At 37.9% G+C, this 19,546-nt stretch overlaps 1 protein-coding gene across 16 annotated transcripts; it reads right to left on the bottom strand.

Annotated features, from left to right (window-relative positions):
• Nucleotides 1-5,774: 5,774 nt before the first annotated feature.
• On the bottom strand, nucleotides 5,775-12,239 carry ist1 (IST1 factor associated with ESCRT-III). 16 transcript variants are annotated; one of them, XM_083558785.1, is made up of 10 exons: nucleotides 12,107-12,239; nucleotides 11,182-11,282; nucleotides 10,919-11,099; nucleotides 9,328-9,415; nucleotides 9,155-9,238; nucleotides 8,959-9,069; nucleotides 8,698-8,877; nucleotides 8,356-8,469; nucleotides 7,338-7,386; nucleotides 5,775-7,250 (listed from the first exon to the last, which is right to left on the bottom strand). In XM_083558785.1, the coding sequence occupies exons 2-10, from the start codon at nucleotides 11,267-11,269 to the stop codon at nucleotides 7,084-7,086; spliced, it is 1,062 nt and encodes a 353-aa protein (XP_083414911.1). In that variant the 5' UTR covers nucleotides 11,270-11,282; nucleotides 12,107-12,239; the 3' UTR covers nucleotides 5,775-7,083. The 16 variants fall into 16 exon arrangements, with proteins under 16 accessions (XP_083414911.1, XP_083414922.1, XP_083414919.1 ...); XM_083558796.1 differs by having other exon boundaries at nucleotides 8,965-9,069; XM_083558793.1 differs by having other exon boundaries at nucleotides 11,182-11,279; nucleotides 12,107-12,237.
• Between the last annotated feature and the right edge of the window lie 7,307 nt (nucleotides 12,240-19,546).

Raw genomic sequence — 19,546 nt, 5'->3', positions numbered from 1 at the left:
TATTTTTTTTGAAGGAATATGAATATGTACCTTTTGTAGCAACTAATAATTATCTAATATTTTTAAAAGAACGTTTTAGTGAAATCGTGTTAAAAAATGTGTATCAAATATGATAGAGCAGGTATATGAGGTAATTTAGCTTAGTCATCGATGTTTTGCATTTCATGATGCAATCTCTTATCTCTTACCAACAAGTTCTTATTGTTTCCATCCATCCATCCATCTTCTCCCGCTTATCCGATGCCGGGTCGCGGGGGCAGCAGTCTAAGCAAAGATGCCCAGACTTCCCTCTCCCTAGACACTTCTTCCAGCTCTTCCGGGGGGACACCAAGGCGTTCCCAGGCCAGCCGGGAGACATAGTCTCTCCAGCGTGTCCTAGGTCTTCCCCGGGGTCTCCTCCCAGTGGGACGCGCCCGGAACACCTTCCCAGGAAGGCGTCCAGGAGACATCCGGAACAGATGCCCGAGCCACCTCAGCTGACCCCTCTCGATGTGGAGGAGCAGCGGATCTACTCTGAGCTCCTCCCGAGTGACTAAGCTTCTCACCCTATCTCTAAGGGATCGCCCAGCCACCCTGCGGAGGAAGCACATTTCGGCCGCCTGTATCCGGGATCTTGTCCTTTCGGTCATGACCCAGAGCTCATGACCATAGGTGAGAGTAGGAACGTAGATTGACCGGTAAATCGAAAGTTTCGCCTTGCGGCTCAGCTCCTTCTTCACCACGACAGACCGGTACATCGACCGCATTACTGCAGAAGCTGCACCGATCCGTCTGTCAATCTCCCGTTCCACCCTTCCCTCACTCGTGAACAAAACCCCAAGATACTTAAACTCCTCCACTTGCGGCAGGAACTCCCCACCAACCTGAAGTGGGCAAGCCACCCTTTTCCGACTGAGGACCATGGCCTCGGATTTGGAGGTGCTGATTCTCATCCCAGCCGCTTCACACTCGGCTGCAAACCGTCCCAGTGCATGCTGAAGGTCCTGGTCTGATGAAGCCAACACGACAACATCATCTGCAAAGAGCAAAGACGAAATCGTGTCGTCACCAAACTGGACACCCTCCGACCCCTGGCTGCGCCTAGAAATTCTGTCCATAAAAATTATGAACAGAACCGGTGACAAAGGGCAGCCCTGCCGGAGTCCAACATGCACCGGGAACAAGTCTGACTTACTGCCGGCAATGCGAACCAAGCTCCTGCTTCGGTCATACAGGGACCGGACAGCCCTTAGTAAAGGGCCCCCGACCCCATACTCCCGGAGCACCCTCCACAGGCCGCCGCGAGAGACACAGTCGAATGCCTTTTCCAAATCCACAAAGCACATGTGGACTGGTTGGGCAAACTCCCATGAACCCTCCAGCACCCTGTAGAGGGTATAGAGCTGGTCCAGTGTTCCACGGCCTGGACGAAAACCACATTGTTCCTCCTGAATCCGAGGTTCTACTATCGGCCGTATTCTCCTCTCCAGTACCCTGGCATAGACTTTCCCAGGTAGGCTGAGAAGTGTGATCCCCCTATAGTTGGAACACACCCTCCGGTCCCCCTTCTTAAAAAGAGGGACCACCACCCCGGTCTGCCATTCCAGAGGCACTGTCCCCGACCGCCACGCGATGCTGCAGAGGCGTGTCAGCCAAGACAGCCCCACAACATCCAGAGACTTGAGGTACTCAGGGCGGATCTCATCCACCCCCGGTGCCCTGCCAAGGATTTCTTATTGTTTATTAAACTAATTAAAAATTAAAATGTCATCTTAAAATAATTTTTTACTGATTCCATACAAGTGAAAATTCAGTATTTATATGTGATTTTTGTACATCCACTCTAATGTGGTGGCCAGTGTTCGGGGTAACGCGTTACAAGTAACGTGCGTTACGTAATAATATTACTTTTCTGGAGTAACGAGTAAAGTAGCGCTTTACTTTATAAATTTACACATTAATATTTGAGTTACTTTTTTAAAAAAGTAATGCGAGTTACTTTTCAGTAAAATTATTTTGCATAAAAGAATAAATAAATACTGAATTAAAATGAACTTTGAGAATCGCGCACTCAGACGTGCGAGCAGCGGGAACAGAAGCTGGTCAGAAGCGGCGATGGCAGGCCAGAGCATTACATTACTGTGATGGAAGTATTCTCATTATTTTGAAATAGTCGAGGCAAATGAGAAGGGAATAATCGTTAAGTGTAGATTATGTGTTGGTAAAAAGCTCTCGTCAACTGCAAAAAATACCACTTAAAAAAAAACATCTGCATGCAAAGCACAGCACTACAGATGATATAATATATAAGGCATATATGGAAATGGAGACAGAACTAAAGAAAACTTTTGCCGACTTGGAATATGTTTCCACCACTGCAGATCTATGGACTGCTCAGAATAAAAGCTTTCCGTGGGAGACACACGTACGATGCCATCACAGCGGAGAGAGAGAGAGCAAATTCACAGCTCATTTGCTCTTTTTGGAAAGATAAACTGCCACGGTCACTGATAATAGCATGAACTTTGTAAAAGCGTTCAGAATGTTTCAAGCTGATTATGAAGCAGAGAATGATGTAGACGAGGACGAAGTCATATTTACGGAATTGCACGTTACATTTCTGACGGCGAAGGCAGATTGAAAAGCAGTGTACAGAAGTGCGACTGGAAAGTGTTCAGCCTTGTGGTCAAAAATTAGTCGATCATCTTATTGTTCTCTAAGAAGTTATTAAAAATTGTAAATGTTTAAGACATGTCTTTTGCCCTAATATAACTTATTTCTTAATGGCAATTATCTATATTACACCTGTAAGTCCTGAAAGAGATACAAGTAACGCAAAAGTAACGCAAAAGTAATATAAAGCATTACTTTCCATAAAAAGTAACTAAGTAACGTAATTAGTTACTTTTTTGGGGAGTAACTCAATATTGTAATGCATTACTTTTAAAAGTAACTTTGCCCACATTGGTGGTGGCTTACTAATATTTGTATTTTCAGTAAAACAAATAAATGACCATCATAATCTATGTTATATTTACCAATTCACAGAAGAAATTCAGAAAACAAAAACATTATTTTTCTGTATGTATTTTCAGATGTCAAAAAATACAGTGTTGAATTTGTCATCGGCATGATTATGGATGGCAATTCAAGTGACTTAGAGCAGTTAGGGGAGGATGAGAATAATGAGGAGGAGTGGACATTCCAAATACAATTTGTTTTTGTTATAGAATAAACATTGTTGTGATCAGGAAATTGGCAGAAATGCCCAAAGTATCAAATATGATACAACAAAAAATCACATTTGTAATGACAATAAAATATATATATACAGTGGGTACGGAAAGTATTCAGACCCCCTTAAATTTTTCACTTTTTGTTATATTGCAGCCATTTGCTAAAATTATTTAAGTTCATTTCTTTTCCTCATGAATGTACACACAGCTCCCCATACTGACAGAAAAACACAGAATTGTTGACCTTTTTGCAGATTTATTAAAAAAGAAAAACTGAAATATCACATGGTCCTAAGTATTCAGACCCTTTGCTGTGACACTCATATATTTAACTCAGGTGCTCTCCATTTCTTCTGATCATCCTTAAAATGGTTCTACACCTTCATTTGAGTCCAGAAATTTTTGATTATACTGATTGGACTTGATTAGGAAAGCCACACACCTGTTTATATAAGACCTTACAAATCACAATGCATGTCAGAGCAAATGAGAATCATTAAGGTAAAAGGAACTGCCTGAAGAGCTCAGAGACAGAATTGTGGCAAGGCACAGATCTGGCCAAGGTTCCAAAAAATGTTTTGCTGCACTTAAGGTTCCTAAGAGCACAGTGGCCTCCATAATCCTCAAATGGAAGACGTTTGGGATGACCAGAACCATTCCTAGAGCTGGCCGTCCGGCCAAACTGAGCTATCGGGGGAGAAGAGCCTTGGTGAGAGAGGTAAAGAAGAACCCAAAGATCACTGTGGCTGAGCTCCAGAGATGCAGTCGGGAGATGGAAGAAAGTTGTAGAAAGTCAACCATCACTGCAGCCCTTCACCAGTGGGGCTTTATAGCAGAGTGGCCCGACGGAAGCCTCTCCTCAGTGCAGGACACATGAAAACCCGCATGGAGTTCTCCAAGATGGTGAGAAATAAGATTCTCTGGTCTGATGAGACCAAGATAGATCTTTTTGGCCTTAATTCTAAGCGGTATGTGTGGAGAAAACCAGGCACTGCTCATCACCTGTCCAGTACAGTCTCAACAATGAAGCATGGTGGTGGCAGCATCATGCTGTGGGGGTGTTTTTCAGCTGCAGGGACAGGACGACTGGTTGCAATGAAGGGAAAGATGAATGCGGCCAAGCACAGGGATATCCTGGACGAAAACCTTCTCCAGAGTGCTTTGGACCTCAGACTGGGCTGAAGGTTTACCTTCCAACAAGACAATGACCCTAAGCACACAGCTAAAATAACGATGGAGTGGCTTCACAACAACTCTGTGACTGTTCTTGAATGGCCCAGCCAGAGCAATGACTTAAACCCAATTGAGCATCTCTGGAGAGACCTAAAAATAGCTGTCCACCAACGTTTACCGTCCAACCTGACAGAACTGGAGAGGACCTGCAAGGAGGAATGGCAGAGGATCCCTGAATCCAGGTGTGAAAGACTTGTTGCATCTTTCCCAAAAAGACTCATGGCTGTATTAGATCAAAAGGGGGCTTCTACTAAATACTGAGCAAAGGGTCTGAATACTTAGGACCATGTGATATTTTAGTTTTTCTTTTTTAATAAATCTGCAACAGTGTCAACAATTCTGTGTTTTTCTGTCAATATAGGGTGCTATGTGTACATTAATGAGAAAAAGAAATGAACTTAAATGATTTTAGCAAATGGCTGCAAAATAAAAAGGGTGAAACATTTAAGGGGGTCTGAATACTTTCCGTACCCACTGTATATATTATTTATATTGTTTAAATTTCTGTCAATTATTTCAAATGTTAGCATATTTTAGGCTTCACAGGGTTAATAAAGTAATCAGTTGACAGATTTATTTAAGATTTGAGTTGTGACGCTGCATTGATTTTAAGCTAAGCTAAGCTTAAAAAAAAAAAAAAACATTAAAACCCTAACCTTTGATTACAAACTTGACCCTGAAAACAAGTCACTGTACAGTGAAATAATAAAACAACATTTGGAACAGGCTAAAGGGCAAAGCCAGATACTGTCAGTTAAGAATAATAATAATAAAAAAAAAGGATTTTGGAGAGTGCTCCCATTTATTTAACATTAAAGGAATGAGTTTTAGGTCAGCAGTTTGTGATGTTTAAGAAAATGGTGAAATAATGAATGAGTATAGCAAAAGGAATAACAGAGCAGCTTTAGTGCAGTTATACTGAAAAATCTAAATAATATTCAGCGTAGCTGCACAATTGCATGCAAGATATTGTTGCAACAGCGTAATAAAAAATGACAATGATATAAATATCTCAACTATAAATGTAATATTGAGAAATTGACATTTCAGCCAACCAAACCTAGAACCTGAGGAAGTAATGTTTATTGATAGCCTATCAGCTAGGTAGCTTGGTTAGTTATTTTAATTGGTTACTTCAATAGAATAGATTAGATTGTTTTTGCACTGCATTGTGTTTGTTTACATATACTCTCTTGCACAGTACTGTATATTCAGAGTATACAGCAATAGTTAGAGCCCCCTGGTGAAGACTTTGAAAATATAATTTTATCATGTGATCAGTTAAAACTGATCAAATGTATTTAAATGAAGAACAATACCTTTAGATACATGGCTCAAATAAGTACTTTAATAAAATAGTGTGAGAAACATTATGAGCAAATATACTTTATTATATGACTATTAGATATGTCTCCACTACATGGAAAAACTAGTAGCAAGCATTCCTAAAGATCCCATATTGCTCCTTCAGCTGATGCAACAGGAACAAAGTAGTGTTAAAAACAATTAGGAGAAAAAAAAAATAAAAAATAAAAAAGGCCAAAAGAGGCCAAAGACTTTTGAAAAAGATACAAGCAAAGCAAATGTTGTATTGACACTCTCCAGAAGCCAAGAACAAAAAATATTAGAAAAAAAAAAATCTCATCATTCACCAAAATTGTCATTAATTTAGGACCTAACTGGATGAAAACGGCAAGGCCACAGATCAGGAGATGATGATGATAATATAATAAATGAGGAAGGGAATAATACTACTGGGAGTGTTTGCTTCAATGACAATGAGCAGTAAGTCAGTTAGTCATATGTTAAGACCATATTCTTATCAAAAGAAAATTAAGAAGCCTAAGTAGAAATAAGCAAAACCGAAGCCACTTCTTAATTTCACTTAGTATCAAGTGGTGCTTTGATAATTCTATGGGTAAAGAAAAAAAAGAAAAAAAAAAAAGAAGATTGCTTTGTCATTGAAGAGATATGCAGGTCAAATGACGCTCAAATTAGCCATGTTGAGCCGTGACGTAACTCACGTGGTGGATTATATTACTTGCAAAAGTCCCTACCTCGGTACTGGGCGTGAAAAGTGGGAACAGGTTAAACCCGTCTCTTCTGTTATTCCCTGAAAATAACTGCTGATTCATAGCTCACTGAGCACTAACACTAAGGGTTGGCTTCAATCGTCAATGAATAATTACATAATATTCTTTTATGACTTGGTGCACAAAAAATCCATATGGGTGATCGGAACAAAGTTAAAAGCTGGCCTGGTGATAACATCACACCGTCTGGGCGCCCTCTGCAAGATATATTACATTACATTACATTACATTACAGAAAGGCCATATATGGAAAGTGCTTAAAAAAGGGTTTCATAGCAACAGTCTAGTGAAAAGTCTTGACTTATGGGGTTTAAATTCCATCACATCCTTCATGTTGCAATGTTAAGATTAAAATAACCTCCACCAGAAAGACACCAGTGCTTTTTTTTTTTCCACGAGGTAAATGTTACACTGATGTCTAAAGTAATTAGAAATCATTGCTCCAGAGGAAGATTTAGGATAAATAATTTGACCAGGGTTTTTTTTCTCATGAATTCCTGTGACTGGACATACGGGTAAAACAGACATGTGCTTTTGAGCCATTAGGTCTTCTTCTTGAGCTCTTCAAAGCGCCGTGAGAGGTCGTCAAAGTCGATGTCGTCTGAGGCACCTGTATTGCCACCCAAAGACGAGTTGGGGAGTGTGTCAGGAACTGAGGGAAGCTCAGGAAGTGCATTGTTATCGTAGATCTGACCAGACAGGCCTGGGCCTGCACAGAGAAACACACATATGAGGTGTCTGGACAAAATCGACACCCAATGATGTGTTCCTGTGGACAGCGAGCATTAATACGTACCTGGGACAACCTGGGGAGATGCAGAGGGTTTGACACTTAAATCATCAATCTTCAATGAAAAACAAAATGCATGTTAGAGGAAATTGTAAATGTACTATTATTCTATATTTTGTAAATTAGGTGCTGGTGTTATGGCGTTAGTCTGTTAGTGCTGTAAGGACAAGAAAAGTTTAGCATTCCACCCGTTTTTGAAACCTGTAAAAAATCTGATCGTGTTAATTACATTATCCTGAGAACGGCTGCACACATTCTCAGTGGATTTTAAAAATAACATCAAAAAGTAACCACTACAGGTGAGTGCAAGAGTTTGTTTTTACTGCTTTTTTTTTGTTTTGTTTTTTGTTTTTTTAAAAGATGGTTATTTTTATTTTTAGAAAAGTATTTATTATTTTCCAATTTAGATGCACACACATACAATCATTCATGGAACATAAACAGGTACTAAATATTTTATAAAACCATATCCCACAACCGTTCACTACAAAAACTAAAACTGTTATTACATGACTACCTATTAGAGGATAGATATTGATGATATAGAAAGAGTTTAGAATAGAATATTTTGTTACTATTAAAAAGAGAATAAAGACGTTAGGAAGTAAGCAAGTCAGTAAGTAGGCAAGAAAGGAAGTCGTTCAGAAAGTCCAGAAGGATTTCAGGATGAGCAAAGTGAAAACCAAGCCAGATGTTGCTGAAGGTCCCTGAAGTAAAAAAAAAAAAAAAAAAAAAAAAAAAACCACACACACTTCCAATAGTAAATGCTTCGGATTGTGCAAACTTTTACACTCAACTGTAGTCACTTTTCTATAAATAATACATTTCCATTCCATTTACTCCAATGTCTTAACCTCATAATCTGGATTTTACTACATTTTCAGACCCATTGGTTAGTTAGACATAAAGCCATGAAAGCAACAGAGGATGTGAACTAGAACAAACTCCTCTTTCCTGAAATGCCAACAGGACGTCCTTGCTCAGTCTGGAAGTGTGAGGTAGGGGCATGGGTACTTGCACTTACAGACTCGTAGGTTGGGGGGCAACTGGGGAGCTGAGGCGGCTGCACTCCCCTCACTGGAGGCTGGAAGTTGGAAAAGCCAACATCATAGGTGCCAGTGGGAGTATTGTAGGGCTCCTATACACATAGGAGGAGAGAATGTTAAAAGAAAGCATGCTGGCTAAATTAGAATCAATTCACACTATGACTGATGAGGAAAGCATGAGTGTTTGAAAGCGTGACTAATGGGGGAGTGGCTAATTGGAAGGTGTAACTGGTAGGAAAAGCATGGCTGATAGGGAGGATTTGGCAGGTGAAGAGAAAGGATTGGGAGAGAATGGCTAATAAGAAAGAGTCATGACTCACGGCTCCTTTGGGTGAAGGGTAGCTGAAGGCTGTGTTTGTTGGCATGGGCATGGGCATAGGCATTGGCATTGGCATAGCAGCAGCCGGAGCAGTAAAACCTCCACCGCCTCCGCCTCCGCCACCATGCTTCTTAAAGTCACTGTCCACGTCAATGAGGTCCGCTTCCTCTCCAACCTCCGGCTAGAAACACAACACTGAATTAAACAGAATCACCTGAAAAACCATGACAAGGCAAAGCTGCAATGGATGCATGCACCTTACCCGCACCATAGCATCAGGTTCATAAGGAACATTGTAGTTTTTGGCTATTTCTATGAGGTAACGTTCCACCAGAATCTTTGGCGGTGCCTCCAAACTCAGTTTGTGCATGAGCTGGTGAAATACAGCCAACATAGAGGTTTAGCATAGAAGCAAAAATTGTATATAGTAATTAATAAAATTTAGCATGAAGTCATACTCGGTCATTGACAGTTCCGATTTGGTTTGTCCTGCACAACTTGCCGTACTCCTTGCTGTATTTCGCACAGAGCTGATCTGAAACCTACAAAAACAAAACCAGATTAAAATCGTTTAGTTTCCAAAAATGTGAATTTCCACAAAGATGTGTTGCTTTTGTGTGAGGCTATTCACAATTTTAAGCTCGGTGACTTCAGACTGCAGACGAGGAGCTGCCCAGATCAGTGTGGATACTGCTTCCTGAAGACCAGGATCCAGTTCTCTGTGAGAAAAAAGACAAAATATAAGGCTTTGTTTATTAAACTAGATACAAATATATTATTAATTAACTATTCGAGAAGCATTTCCACAAAAATTCTGAAAAATAAAGTCAGAGTGCGATTCTCTTTATACAAAAGCATCTCAACTGACTTGCTTCAAATGATTAATTACACTGGGAATTGTATTTAACAATTATTTTAATCACACACAGAAAGACCACTTGGTTAAGACCTATAAAGTTAGGACAAAAAAATCCTTTTATTTATTTTTTTATTAAAAGGGGGTAAGAAATTGTGTGTGTCTGTTGTAGAAGTATTACTGGAACACTTTGGATTTTTGTGGGCATACCTAAAACCTGAATCAATTTAAAATTAAAATAAAAAAATTATTTTGTGAGGATGAAGAAAGTTTTGCAAATATATTATATCTTTTTTATTTTGGATTTGGCCCATGAAACATTTACACATTGCAAATTTCAGAAAAGGGAATCCAATTTTTTTGTTTTAATTTACGCTTTTTTTTACTGAAAGGTTATGTGGCTTAAATAACAAACCTGCCAGAAAGATTTAATTTCTGCGTGATTCAATACGATGTCAATGTATTTAGCCTTCTGTATTCACTAATATTTCCGGCAAATTTAAGCTGAACTCCCAGTCAGATGTCAGAGTATAACGGTAATTATTTAATTACTTGAACATTTAATATCCAGTGCTAGAATCTGATTATAGTATTTATATTAAATTCGGTTAAGAGTCTTTTAGCCTGGCACCGCAGGCTAAGTGGGTAAACAGGAACACTGACATGCTAATGCTAAGTGCTGATCCATTTGCTGTAACTGCAGCTGTGACAGTTGTTCCAACTGTAAATCAAAGCACAGGTTAATGTGCTTATTCCAATATGTTATATTTTCTATAGTAGGAACTCATTTGTAAGAACCTTTTTGGCAGACTTTCCGCAAAAACCTGATTTTGTTGACATTTTTAAGGACATTTTTATTTAGCTTTTCTAGAATTAGACTCGCTGTGCCTTTGTCTCAACAACTTTTTCTCAAGAGTGAGAGAAGAAAAACAGGTTTGGGGAAGGAATTAATGTTTATAGCTGCTATATTGTATGTGATAATGTAATGATAATTTTAAATAAAAATCATAAAATGATTGCACTACATGCAAGTGTAATAAGGGCATATCCCTCTTGAATAAAGAAACAGATCTATCAATCTATTTACCTATCTATCTAGGTTCTACCTATTTATTTATTAATATTGTCTATCTACCTATCAATCTACCAAAACTGTTTCGAGAAAGTCCTTAATATAACATTGAATATAACTATAAAACAATGAAATTTAAGTTTCCAAAGTTTTAAAAAATTTAAATGTATTGGGATTATTCTTTGGTTGTTTATCTCACAATGAAGCACATTCCAAATCAAACATTTTAAAATGTTGCACATCTTCTAACAAGCCCTGATGATTATTAGAACGCTGCATGTCTCTATAACTTACTTCATAGATTGTATTAGGCCGAAGCGGGCCAGCAGCAGATCACAGTACAATTCAAGAATCTCCATGGCCTCCACGAGATAGTCTTCTCTAATGATGTGCTCCACCCTAATCCGTGCTCGTTCATCTTTACCTGCTGACAGGTAGTCTGCGATCTCCTTCCGGGCCTTCTGCGCTAATTCAGCTGTGGAGACAGAAAAAAAGAAAAGGATTTAGTTTTATTATCTACAGCTCTACAACAAGTAAAAGAGAGGGAAAGAACTCACTTTTCTTCTTCTCAAGCAGTTTGAGGCGGTTGATGACGAGTCTAAGATTGACTCGCAGCCTCTCTCCTTTGAATCCACCACCAAGCATGATGGACAGACTGCTGTGGAGGAATTCAAACCACAAAACAAGCAGAAAGGACAAAATGTTATATGTACAGGTTTGGATCTAGACAAGTTCTCATCATTATGTCTTTTGGTTGATGATATGGTAACAGATTACAACATCCGTTTTTTAAGCTATAGTTATCGGAGAAGACCACAGCTCACACCCTTTAACTCTTCCATTAAATACCTCCTTTAAAAATCTGATTATCCATTAAGCAATGTAAGAAATATACATCAACAGTACAGTCATAATCAGCTAAGCTGTGTTTGCGTCAAAGGAAAAACATAAACAGCTAATTCTCCCACAAACACGTCATACTTACGAAATACTTGTACTACTGATCACTTAAAAAAGTCTACTAACATTCAGAGAAAATATTTTTTTATCAAGTTCAAGCGTGTAATTCAACAAGACAGCGTCCACCAAGCTAACAACCAGGAAACGCGTTATTTTCACTACCCGCATTCCCCAGTATCCCGCCCCTTCATCACGATTGGTTAATACGTCATACTCTAAAGTCATTTATCATCTGCAACCAATTGACTGCTCGTACAGACAACAAACCACCCAATCACATCACAGGAATAAGAAAACAGGTAGGGGAAAAACATGGCCCAGAAACGCAAGGAATCATACCAGGAAGGACAATACAAGCCGGGTGGCTATTTAGGAAGCTAACGTCAAAAGAAAAAAAGTAAACAAATGTTGCAACATATAAACAGAAACGAATAATTCTTTACGCTTTGTTTTCAAAAAATCAAATTAATTATTTTGTGAATCAGTAATATGTTAGAAATAACCAATTAAAATGACACCGACCTGTCTTTGATTTCGTGTAGAGACTGTGAGATAGGCGGAACCTATTTCGATGTTGCAAATAATGTTGTAGTGAAGGTTCTTATCACTTCCGTGTTGAACGTATGACGTCACAAGTCACGTTTTGACTCGTCGGGGAAATTCCCAGGGAGAACACTGGGAGTAAAATTACGAACAACAAGCATAAAGAAACTGAGACAAATCATGAAATAAATCTTTTCAGCGTTTATTATTTCTGAAGTCATTCAATACTCGGAAAGTGAGCACAATCCGAATATAAAAAAGAGAACTACATTAAATTAATGCATAGTACGAAGTCAGGATTTAAAGGAAATTATAAATAAAAATAAACCTGCTGATGAACAGAATAATGATAAGATTTTTTAAAAAGAACAAAATCGTGATTTAATTTTCTTCATAAAAAACACAGACAATAGGATCCAATTGGGTTTAATACTTAAAGATTACAATTTTACTGTTGATTTGAAACTTTATAGAATTATGTTGCCTTACTGTTGTTATTATTATTATTATTATTATTATTATTATTATTATTATTATTATTATTATTATTATGTCTCTAAATGTTATTTCTAGGGTTTTCAAACTGTCTCAGGTTGTTTTTGAAACTGTTTCTAATCTCAGATCTTCAGATTTTGTGAACCAACAGACTTTTTGATAGAGTTTCTGATAGGGTGGTGAACATGAAGCTGGAAGTTGAAGGAGTGATGATAAATGTCATCAGTGCCTATGCTCCACAAGTGGACTGTGAGATGGAGGAGAAAGAAAAATTCTGGAGTGAGTTAGATGAAGTGGTAGAAGGTGTACCTAGGAAAGCAAGATGAGTGTTTGAGGCAGATTTCAATTGCCATGTAGGTGAAGGGAACAGAGGTGATGAGGAGGTGATGGTAGGTATGGCTTTAAGCAGAGGAATGTTTAAGGGCAGATAGTGGTAGGTTTTGCTAAAAGGATGGAAATGGCAGTGGTTAATATGAATTTTAAGAAGAAGAAGGAGCATAGGGTGACATATAAGAGTGGAGGAACAGGAGTGGAACAGGTGGACTATGTTCTATGTAGGAGATGCAACCTGAAGGAGTTTGGAGACTGTAAGGTGTTGGCAGGGGACAGTGTAGCTAGACAGCATCAGATGGTGGTCTGTAGGGTTGCTTTGGAGGTGCAGAAGAAGATGAGGAGAGTGAGGACTGAAAGAAGAATAAGATGGTGGAAACTGAAGGAGGAAGAGTGTAGTGTGAGATTCAAGGTAGAGGTCAGACAGGAGCTCGGTGGTGGTGATGAGGTGCTGGATGATTGGGCAACTACTGCTACAGTGTAAGGGATACAGCTAGAAAAGTACTTGGTGTGACATCTGGAAATAAAAAGGAAGACAAAAAGACCTGGTGGTGGAATGAGGAAGTGCAGGAAAGCATAAGGAGAAAGAGGTTGGCGAAACATTATTGGGATCGACAGAGTGATGAGAAAAGTAGACAGGTACAAGGAGATGTGGCAGCAGGTGAAGGGGGATGTGGCTAAAGCAAAGGAAAAGGCATATGAGGAGCTGTGTGAGAAGTTGGCATACCGGTAGAAGCATGGAGATGTTTAAGAGAGATGGCAGTGGAGTTTGTTCTGCCAGATTGTTCAACAAGATTCTGGATGCCTGAGGAAAGGAGGAGGAGTGCCGTTGGTACCGGTTTTTAAGAATAAGGGAGATGTGCAGACCTGCAGTTACTACAGGGGAATAAAGTTGATCAGTCACACCATGAAGTTATGGGAAAGAGTAGTGGAAGCCAGGCTGAGAGAAGAGGTGACCATTTGTGAGCAACAGCATGGTTTCATGCCAAGGAAGAACACTACAGATGCAATATTTGCTTTGAGAATGTTGATGGAGAAGTATAGAGAAGGTCAGAAGGAGTTGCATTGTGTGTTTGTTGATTTTGAGAAAGCGTATGACAGGGTGCCAAGAGAGGAGTTGTGGTACTGTATGAGGAAGTGAGGCGTGTCAGAGAAGTATGTGAGGGTGGTGAAGGACATCTCTACTCGACAGTAGGAACGACAAACTGGTTCAAGTTTGAGGTTGGATTGCATCAAGGATCGGCTCTGAGCCCTTTCCTGTTTGCAGTGATAATGGACAGGTTGACGGACGAGGTCAGACAGGAATCTCCATGAACTATGATGTTTGCGGATAATATTGGTATCTGTAAGAGTAAAAGGGAACGTTTATAGGATTGTGGTGAAACCTGCTGTGTTGTACAGTTTAGAGACGGTGGCATTGACTAATGGGTTATATCAATGGAAGAATGCTGAGGATGAAGCCACCAGGCAGGAAGAGAAGAGGCCAAGGAGGAGGTTTATGGATGTGGTGAGGGAAGACATGCAGGTAGTTTGTTTGAAAAAGGCAGAAGTAGAGGACAAGTGGGGTATGGAGACAGATGATCCGATGTGGCGACCCCTAAAGGGAGAAGGCGAAAGAAGAAGAAATACAAGAAGAACAAGAAGAACAAGAACAATTAGAAGGCCCATTGGGTGCAGTTCTACAAAACAACACTAGATGTCGGTACATTGCAGTTTATCATAAGGGCCGGAATAAATGTTGTCACTAGTAAAGGTAAATATATTTGTGCAAATGTTTATCATATGATAATAAATTATTTGTAAGTATTAAGACCTAAAAGAAGCAAATTTGAAGCAATATACGTTGGTTTAAACCTAATTTTATATGTGGTAATGAAATAGGACCATCACATAAACAATTTTTTTTATATTTGAAAATATAATCAGTGTAATTAAGACTGAATTCATCCTTATCAAGACCTAATTCAAGAATGAATTCCAACCTGTAAAATTAGCATGCCTCAATAGTGTTACTATTAAAACACACACACACACACACATTCACACACACACACACACACACACACACACACACACACACACACACACACACACACACACACACACACACATATATATATATATATATATATATATATATATATATATATATATATATATATATATATATATATATATATTTATGGACAAAAGTGCAAAAAAAAACATGACTTTTCCAGCAATTTGTGGTTCTTCCCCAAACTGTAACTCAATGAAGATATGGTTCACATTGTACTTGGCGATAATCGATTAATCAATTAGCTTTCAAAATGGATACAGGATAAAAAAATAAAAAAAACAAACACCATGAAAAATAGTACTAAAATTTATTACAGAAATAAAAAAACAGTACTGAATCACGAAAATGTGATAAAATTAATATGGATTCTATTAAATAATACATATAATTATTATATATATATATATATATATATATATATATATATATATATATATATATATATATATATATATATATATATATATATATATATATATACACATTTTCTTTATTTTCTTTATTTCACGGTGCTCTACTTTCACCGTGAAGCCTCACGAGTAAAAAGAAACAGCACGTGGTGTCAGTGATTCGCCTCTAGAGGTCGTTCTCCTAATGACAGTGGACCGGAAGCCCGAAAAACTATGTATGGATTTTTGTGGATAGTTTCTATCGGTGCCTGGCAAAATGAAAATTAATGAAAGAACTTGATTGACCTGTAAATGAGCTCTGATCCCATCCCCATTGAACACCTTTGGGATGAATTGAAATGCTGACCGCACCCCAGGTTTTCTCACCCTACATCAGTTATTAAATCTCCTGTGGCTAAATGAGCACAAATCCCCACAAACTGCAAAATCTAGTGAAACATCTTCCCAGAAGAGTGGAGGTTATTCTAACAGCAAATGGGGATGAAATATGGAACAGGATGTTCAATAAGTGCATGAAAATCTTATGGTAACGTGTCTATAAACTTTATCCATATAGTGTATCTACAATACAGCCTAGAGAACAACCTCTGTTTGCTTCCGGCATGTGTATACTGTTTCCATGTTTAATATGATCTAATATGTGAATTGTGCTCCTGGACTTGTCAAAAACAGCAGACAGGAGCATTGGTTTAAATAAAATTATAACTTTAGCAAAAAAAAAAAAAAACACATTCTCAAATAAAGTTAATATGGTTGAAATTTGAGTTCTAAAAACTATACAAATTAAACAACAGTAACACTGTCAGCTTTCCAGCGAAGAGAAAAAATAAATATTGCACCTGTTCTGCAAGTTTCTCTTTCTACAGTATAACATACATTTTCTTTTCTGCATTGTTTCTTCTCTTATGCTTTCAGTCATCTGATTGGGTGCTGAAAGATTTCTGTCACTTTTTAGTGCCCAAAGGTTGTGTCTAAGACAACAGCATAGATTTGGCTATACAGGAACAAATGTTTAATAAATGTTTAGTTAATTATTGTACAATTGTAATAGTAATCTGTTATACAGAATAAACATATACATAATACACATATACTGAATGAGAAATACATTAACCCAAAGACCTTTTTTTTTCATGACACCCGATTTAATCCAATTGAATCATTAAGGGTCGAACATAATCAGATAGAAAATGTCTTTATTATAAAAGCAAGGTCAGTTTAACTCAAAGAATGTTTGCATGGAATAATTGAATGAAATTAGCATATATTTTAGCTGACTGTGGCAGCGTCCAGAGAAAGTGCTGAAAGGCAAACTGATGACATTTTGGGATTCGGTGAATAAAGAAACACAGGAGGGTGTTGGATTCCAGGTGGGGATTTTAACCCCTTATTTACAATCTATACACAATTTACGACACCTTTTTACAAGATAGCTAGCTAGCTAGCTAGATAGCTAGCTAGATAGATAGATAGATAGATAGATAGATAGATAGATAGATAGATAGATAGATAGATAGATAGATAGATAGATAGATAGATAGATAGATAGATAGATAGTTCAAAGAATTTTAATATCTCTATTGCACAAAAAATACAAGCTTTTAATGAAGACTATTTTCACAGTTGTGTAGGTTTACTATGAATTTCCGAAAGTCTGAATGATTTTCTAAATGTACAAAAATGATTAATGAATATAAGAAAAAGTCAACAGCTTTATTTAGCTTATTCAACAGCTTGAATGTGTCTGGCAAAAACAAACCACCTACAAATCTCTGAATTATTTTAAAGGTGACCCTGTGCTATTAAAATAATAAGGGACTTTGTTAGTCGCCCTTGAACACATTTCTTAAGTAGTAACTAAACACTAAACTCTTTCATTAAGTTTCACAAGATGACAGACTGTATATAATATAGTAGTGTTTCTTTACTTGGAAGACTTTATTTCCCAAGGAAAACATTTTATGAGCTTCTTGACATTATGTAGAATCAGCTTCCTGTCACATTGGTGTGTGTGTTTGTGTGTGTGTGTGTGTGTGTGTGTGTGTGTGTGTGTGTATGTGTGTGTGGCCTGCTAAAGCCTCTCTGAGGAAAAGCGACAATTACAATAAACAAATAGAAGAAGGTACACTATGCTGTGCATTTAAATTACTCTACAACAACAACACGCTTGCGAGTTAATTTATCTACTATAAATCTCCAGATTTATAGTATTTATAGTACAGAATAATGCGAAAAACAAATAATATTGAACTAGCAAACGATCTATGGACCTTGTTGATATGAGAGATAAAACAAAAATTTCCACAATTGGTTTTAGCTGACAGGAAGTCTACAGTGTCTTAAAAAACATTCTTTACTGTGGTGAACAGAAGAACATCTCAGCATGCAGAAGATATTGAACGTAGCGTTGGATGGGCAACAACAGTAGAAACGAATGTGAAAGGCATAGCATATGATTTATTACATTATCACCAAACCATTCAGTAATCCTTCGTGACCTAGAGATGGACAGGGTTATCTCTGAGCAGACAATGACCACTGGGATAAACATGTTTCATCACATAATCAATCAGAAAAACTTTCTATTTATTTCCAGTGATGCTTCACTCTAAAAAGACAAATGGATCACGGTGTGCTAGGAAAATGTTCTCTGAAAATAAAAGATGACCATTCAATTATAAATTGTCTAATGTATTTACATATGTCATCTTAGAGTTATGCTCACTTTGCACTAGGTCTTTTCTAGGGCTATGTGTCATATCAGTGGTTTCTATAAAGGATATTGAGCCATACTGGATGATGTGAATTTATTCTATAACATTCAACACATTCGTTGGGGCACTGACTTGGTATTGAGTGCAGAACGAAGGGAGTTTTTTTACCCATGACATTTCAGTTGGATTAGTGTAAGATGACGCTGCTGACGCTGCATGCTCAGGTTGCTGAAAGAAGCCATATCGAAGTCGCTTCTCTGTGGCCCGGGGAAACTTTTTCTCTTTTTTTTTTTTTTTTTGTAGTGCAAATGAAAAAAAAATCTACTCTTCACACTTTATTCAGTGTCGTTAATATGTCAGGGGACAGACACCAGCCAGAAGGTGGAGGAGAAAAAGGAGAGAGATGGAAAGCCAGAGAGAAGAGAGAGCATGATTGATCTTTTCCACTCCAGCTACTTAAGTCAAGCTCCTGCCTCTCTGGGGAAAATCCTGCGGGGTCCAAATCAGCTCTGACAAAACTAGGGCATAGTGTTTCAACATGCACACAGGCACAGAGCTAGCAGTAATGGGTGACACAAACACTGAAATCCATCTTTCCCCCTCCAAGCCTAAAGCCCCAAGCTGTATATGAGTTCTCTGGAATTTTAAATTGTGAGGATTGTCTGTTTCTGAGCATGTCACCGAGGAACACTGAAGTGGATGAACTTTCACACTTTTGGTAGAAAAAACAGGTCATGGTTTAGAGCAACACTGCAGGAGAGCTGGCAAACTGGTTGGATGGAGATAAAGCCCTGAGAAAACACAGTAAAGTAAGTCTGATGCTGTTACATTTGGTCCGAGGGTTTGTTCTAATACATTTTGATCAAAGTCTACTTCAATCATTATTCAATCATTATTATTATATATAATAATGATGGCTTAAAAAAAATGATGACATTAGTGAAAATCATTCAGTCTTCCTTGTCCACAGCAAATGAGGAGATAAGGGTTATGACCTACCAGTTACACTTTGTCTGTGTTGGGATTTAAACTCCCAAACCTTCCTAATCAGAACTCCAACATCTCAACAACTTTCACTTTCCACTTCTGGGTTGGTTTTTCATCCCTAATCATAAGTAAAAAAAAAATAAAATAAAATCAAAGCTCTAAATTCATTTAGCTAGACCATATATGAACAAAATATCCACATTTTGTTTGTTGTACCCTAGTATAATTTACACTTTGTGTAAAATTACTAATATGACTAATATCATATTACAATATGATATGGTAATATGATATTACAAAACAATACACTTTAAATCACTTCTGATTCAATATGATTAATTATAGCACTCTGTTTGATTTCAGTCTGATCCAATATCTTTCCATTCATTACAATGATGTATCCAATTTAAATATGTCTTCATAG

This window comes from Silurus aristotelis (genome assembly GCF_946808225.1).
Source record: "Silurus aristotelis genome assembly, chromosome: 13".
NCBI lineage: Eukaryota > Metazoa > Chordata > Actinopteri > Siluriformes > Siluridae > Silurus > Silurus aristotelis.
This window is presented reverse-complemented; position numbering and strand designations above follow the sequence as displayed.

Bases quoted from the DNA above. Each gene is read 5' to 3' on its own strand.
- ist1 (XM_083558785.1), bottom strand. From the start codon at position 11,269: ATGCTTGGTGGTGGATTCAAAGGAGAGAGGCTGCGAGTCAATCTTAGA. The intron at 8,878-8,958 runs GTAAGGTGCATG...TTGTGTTTCTAG, and splicing joins AACCTGATGCTATGGTGCGG to CCGGAGGTTGGAGAGGAAGC. The intron at 7,387-8,355 runs GTAAGTGCAAGT...TTTTCATTGAAG, and splicing joins GCCCCCCAACCTACGAGTCT to ATTGATGATTTAAGTGTCAA.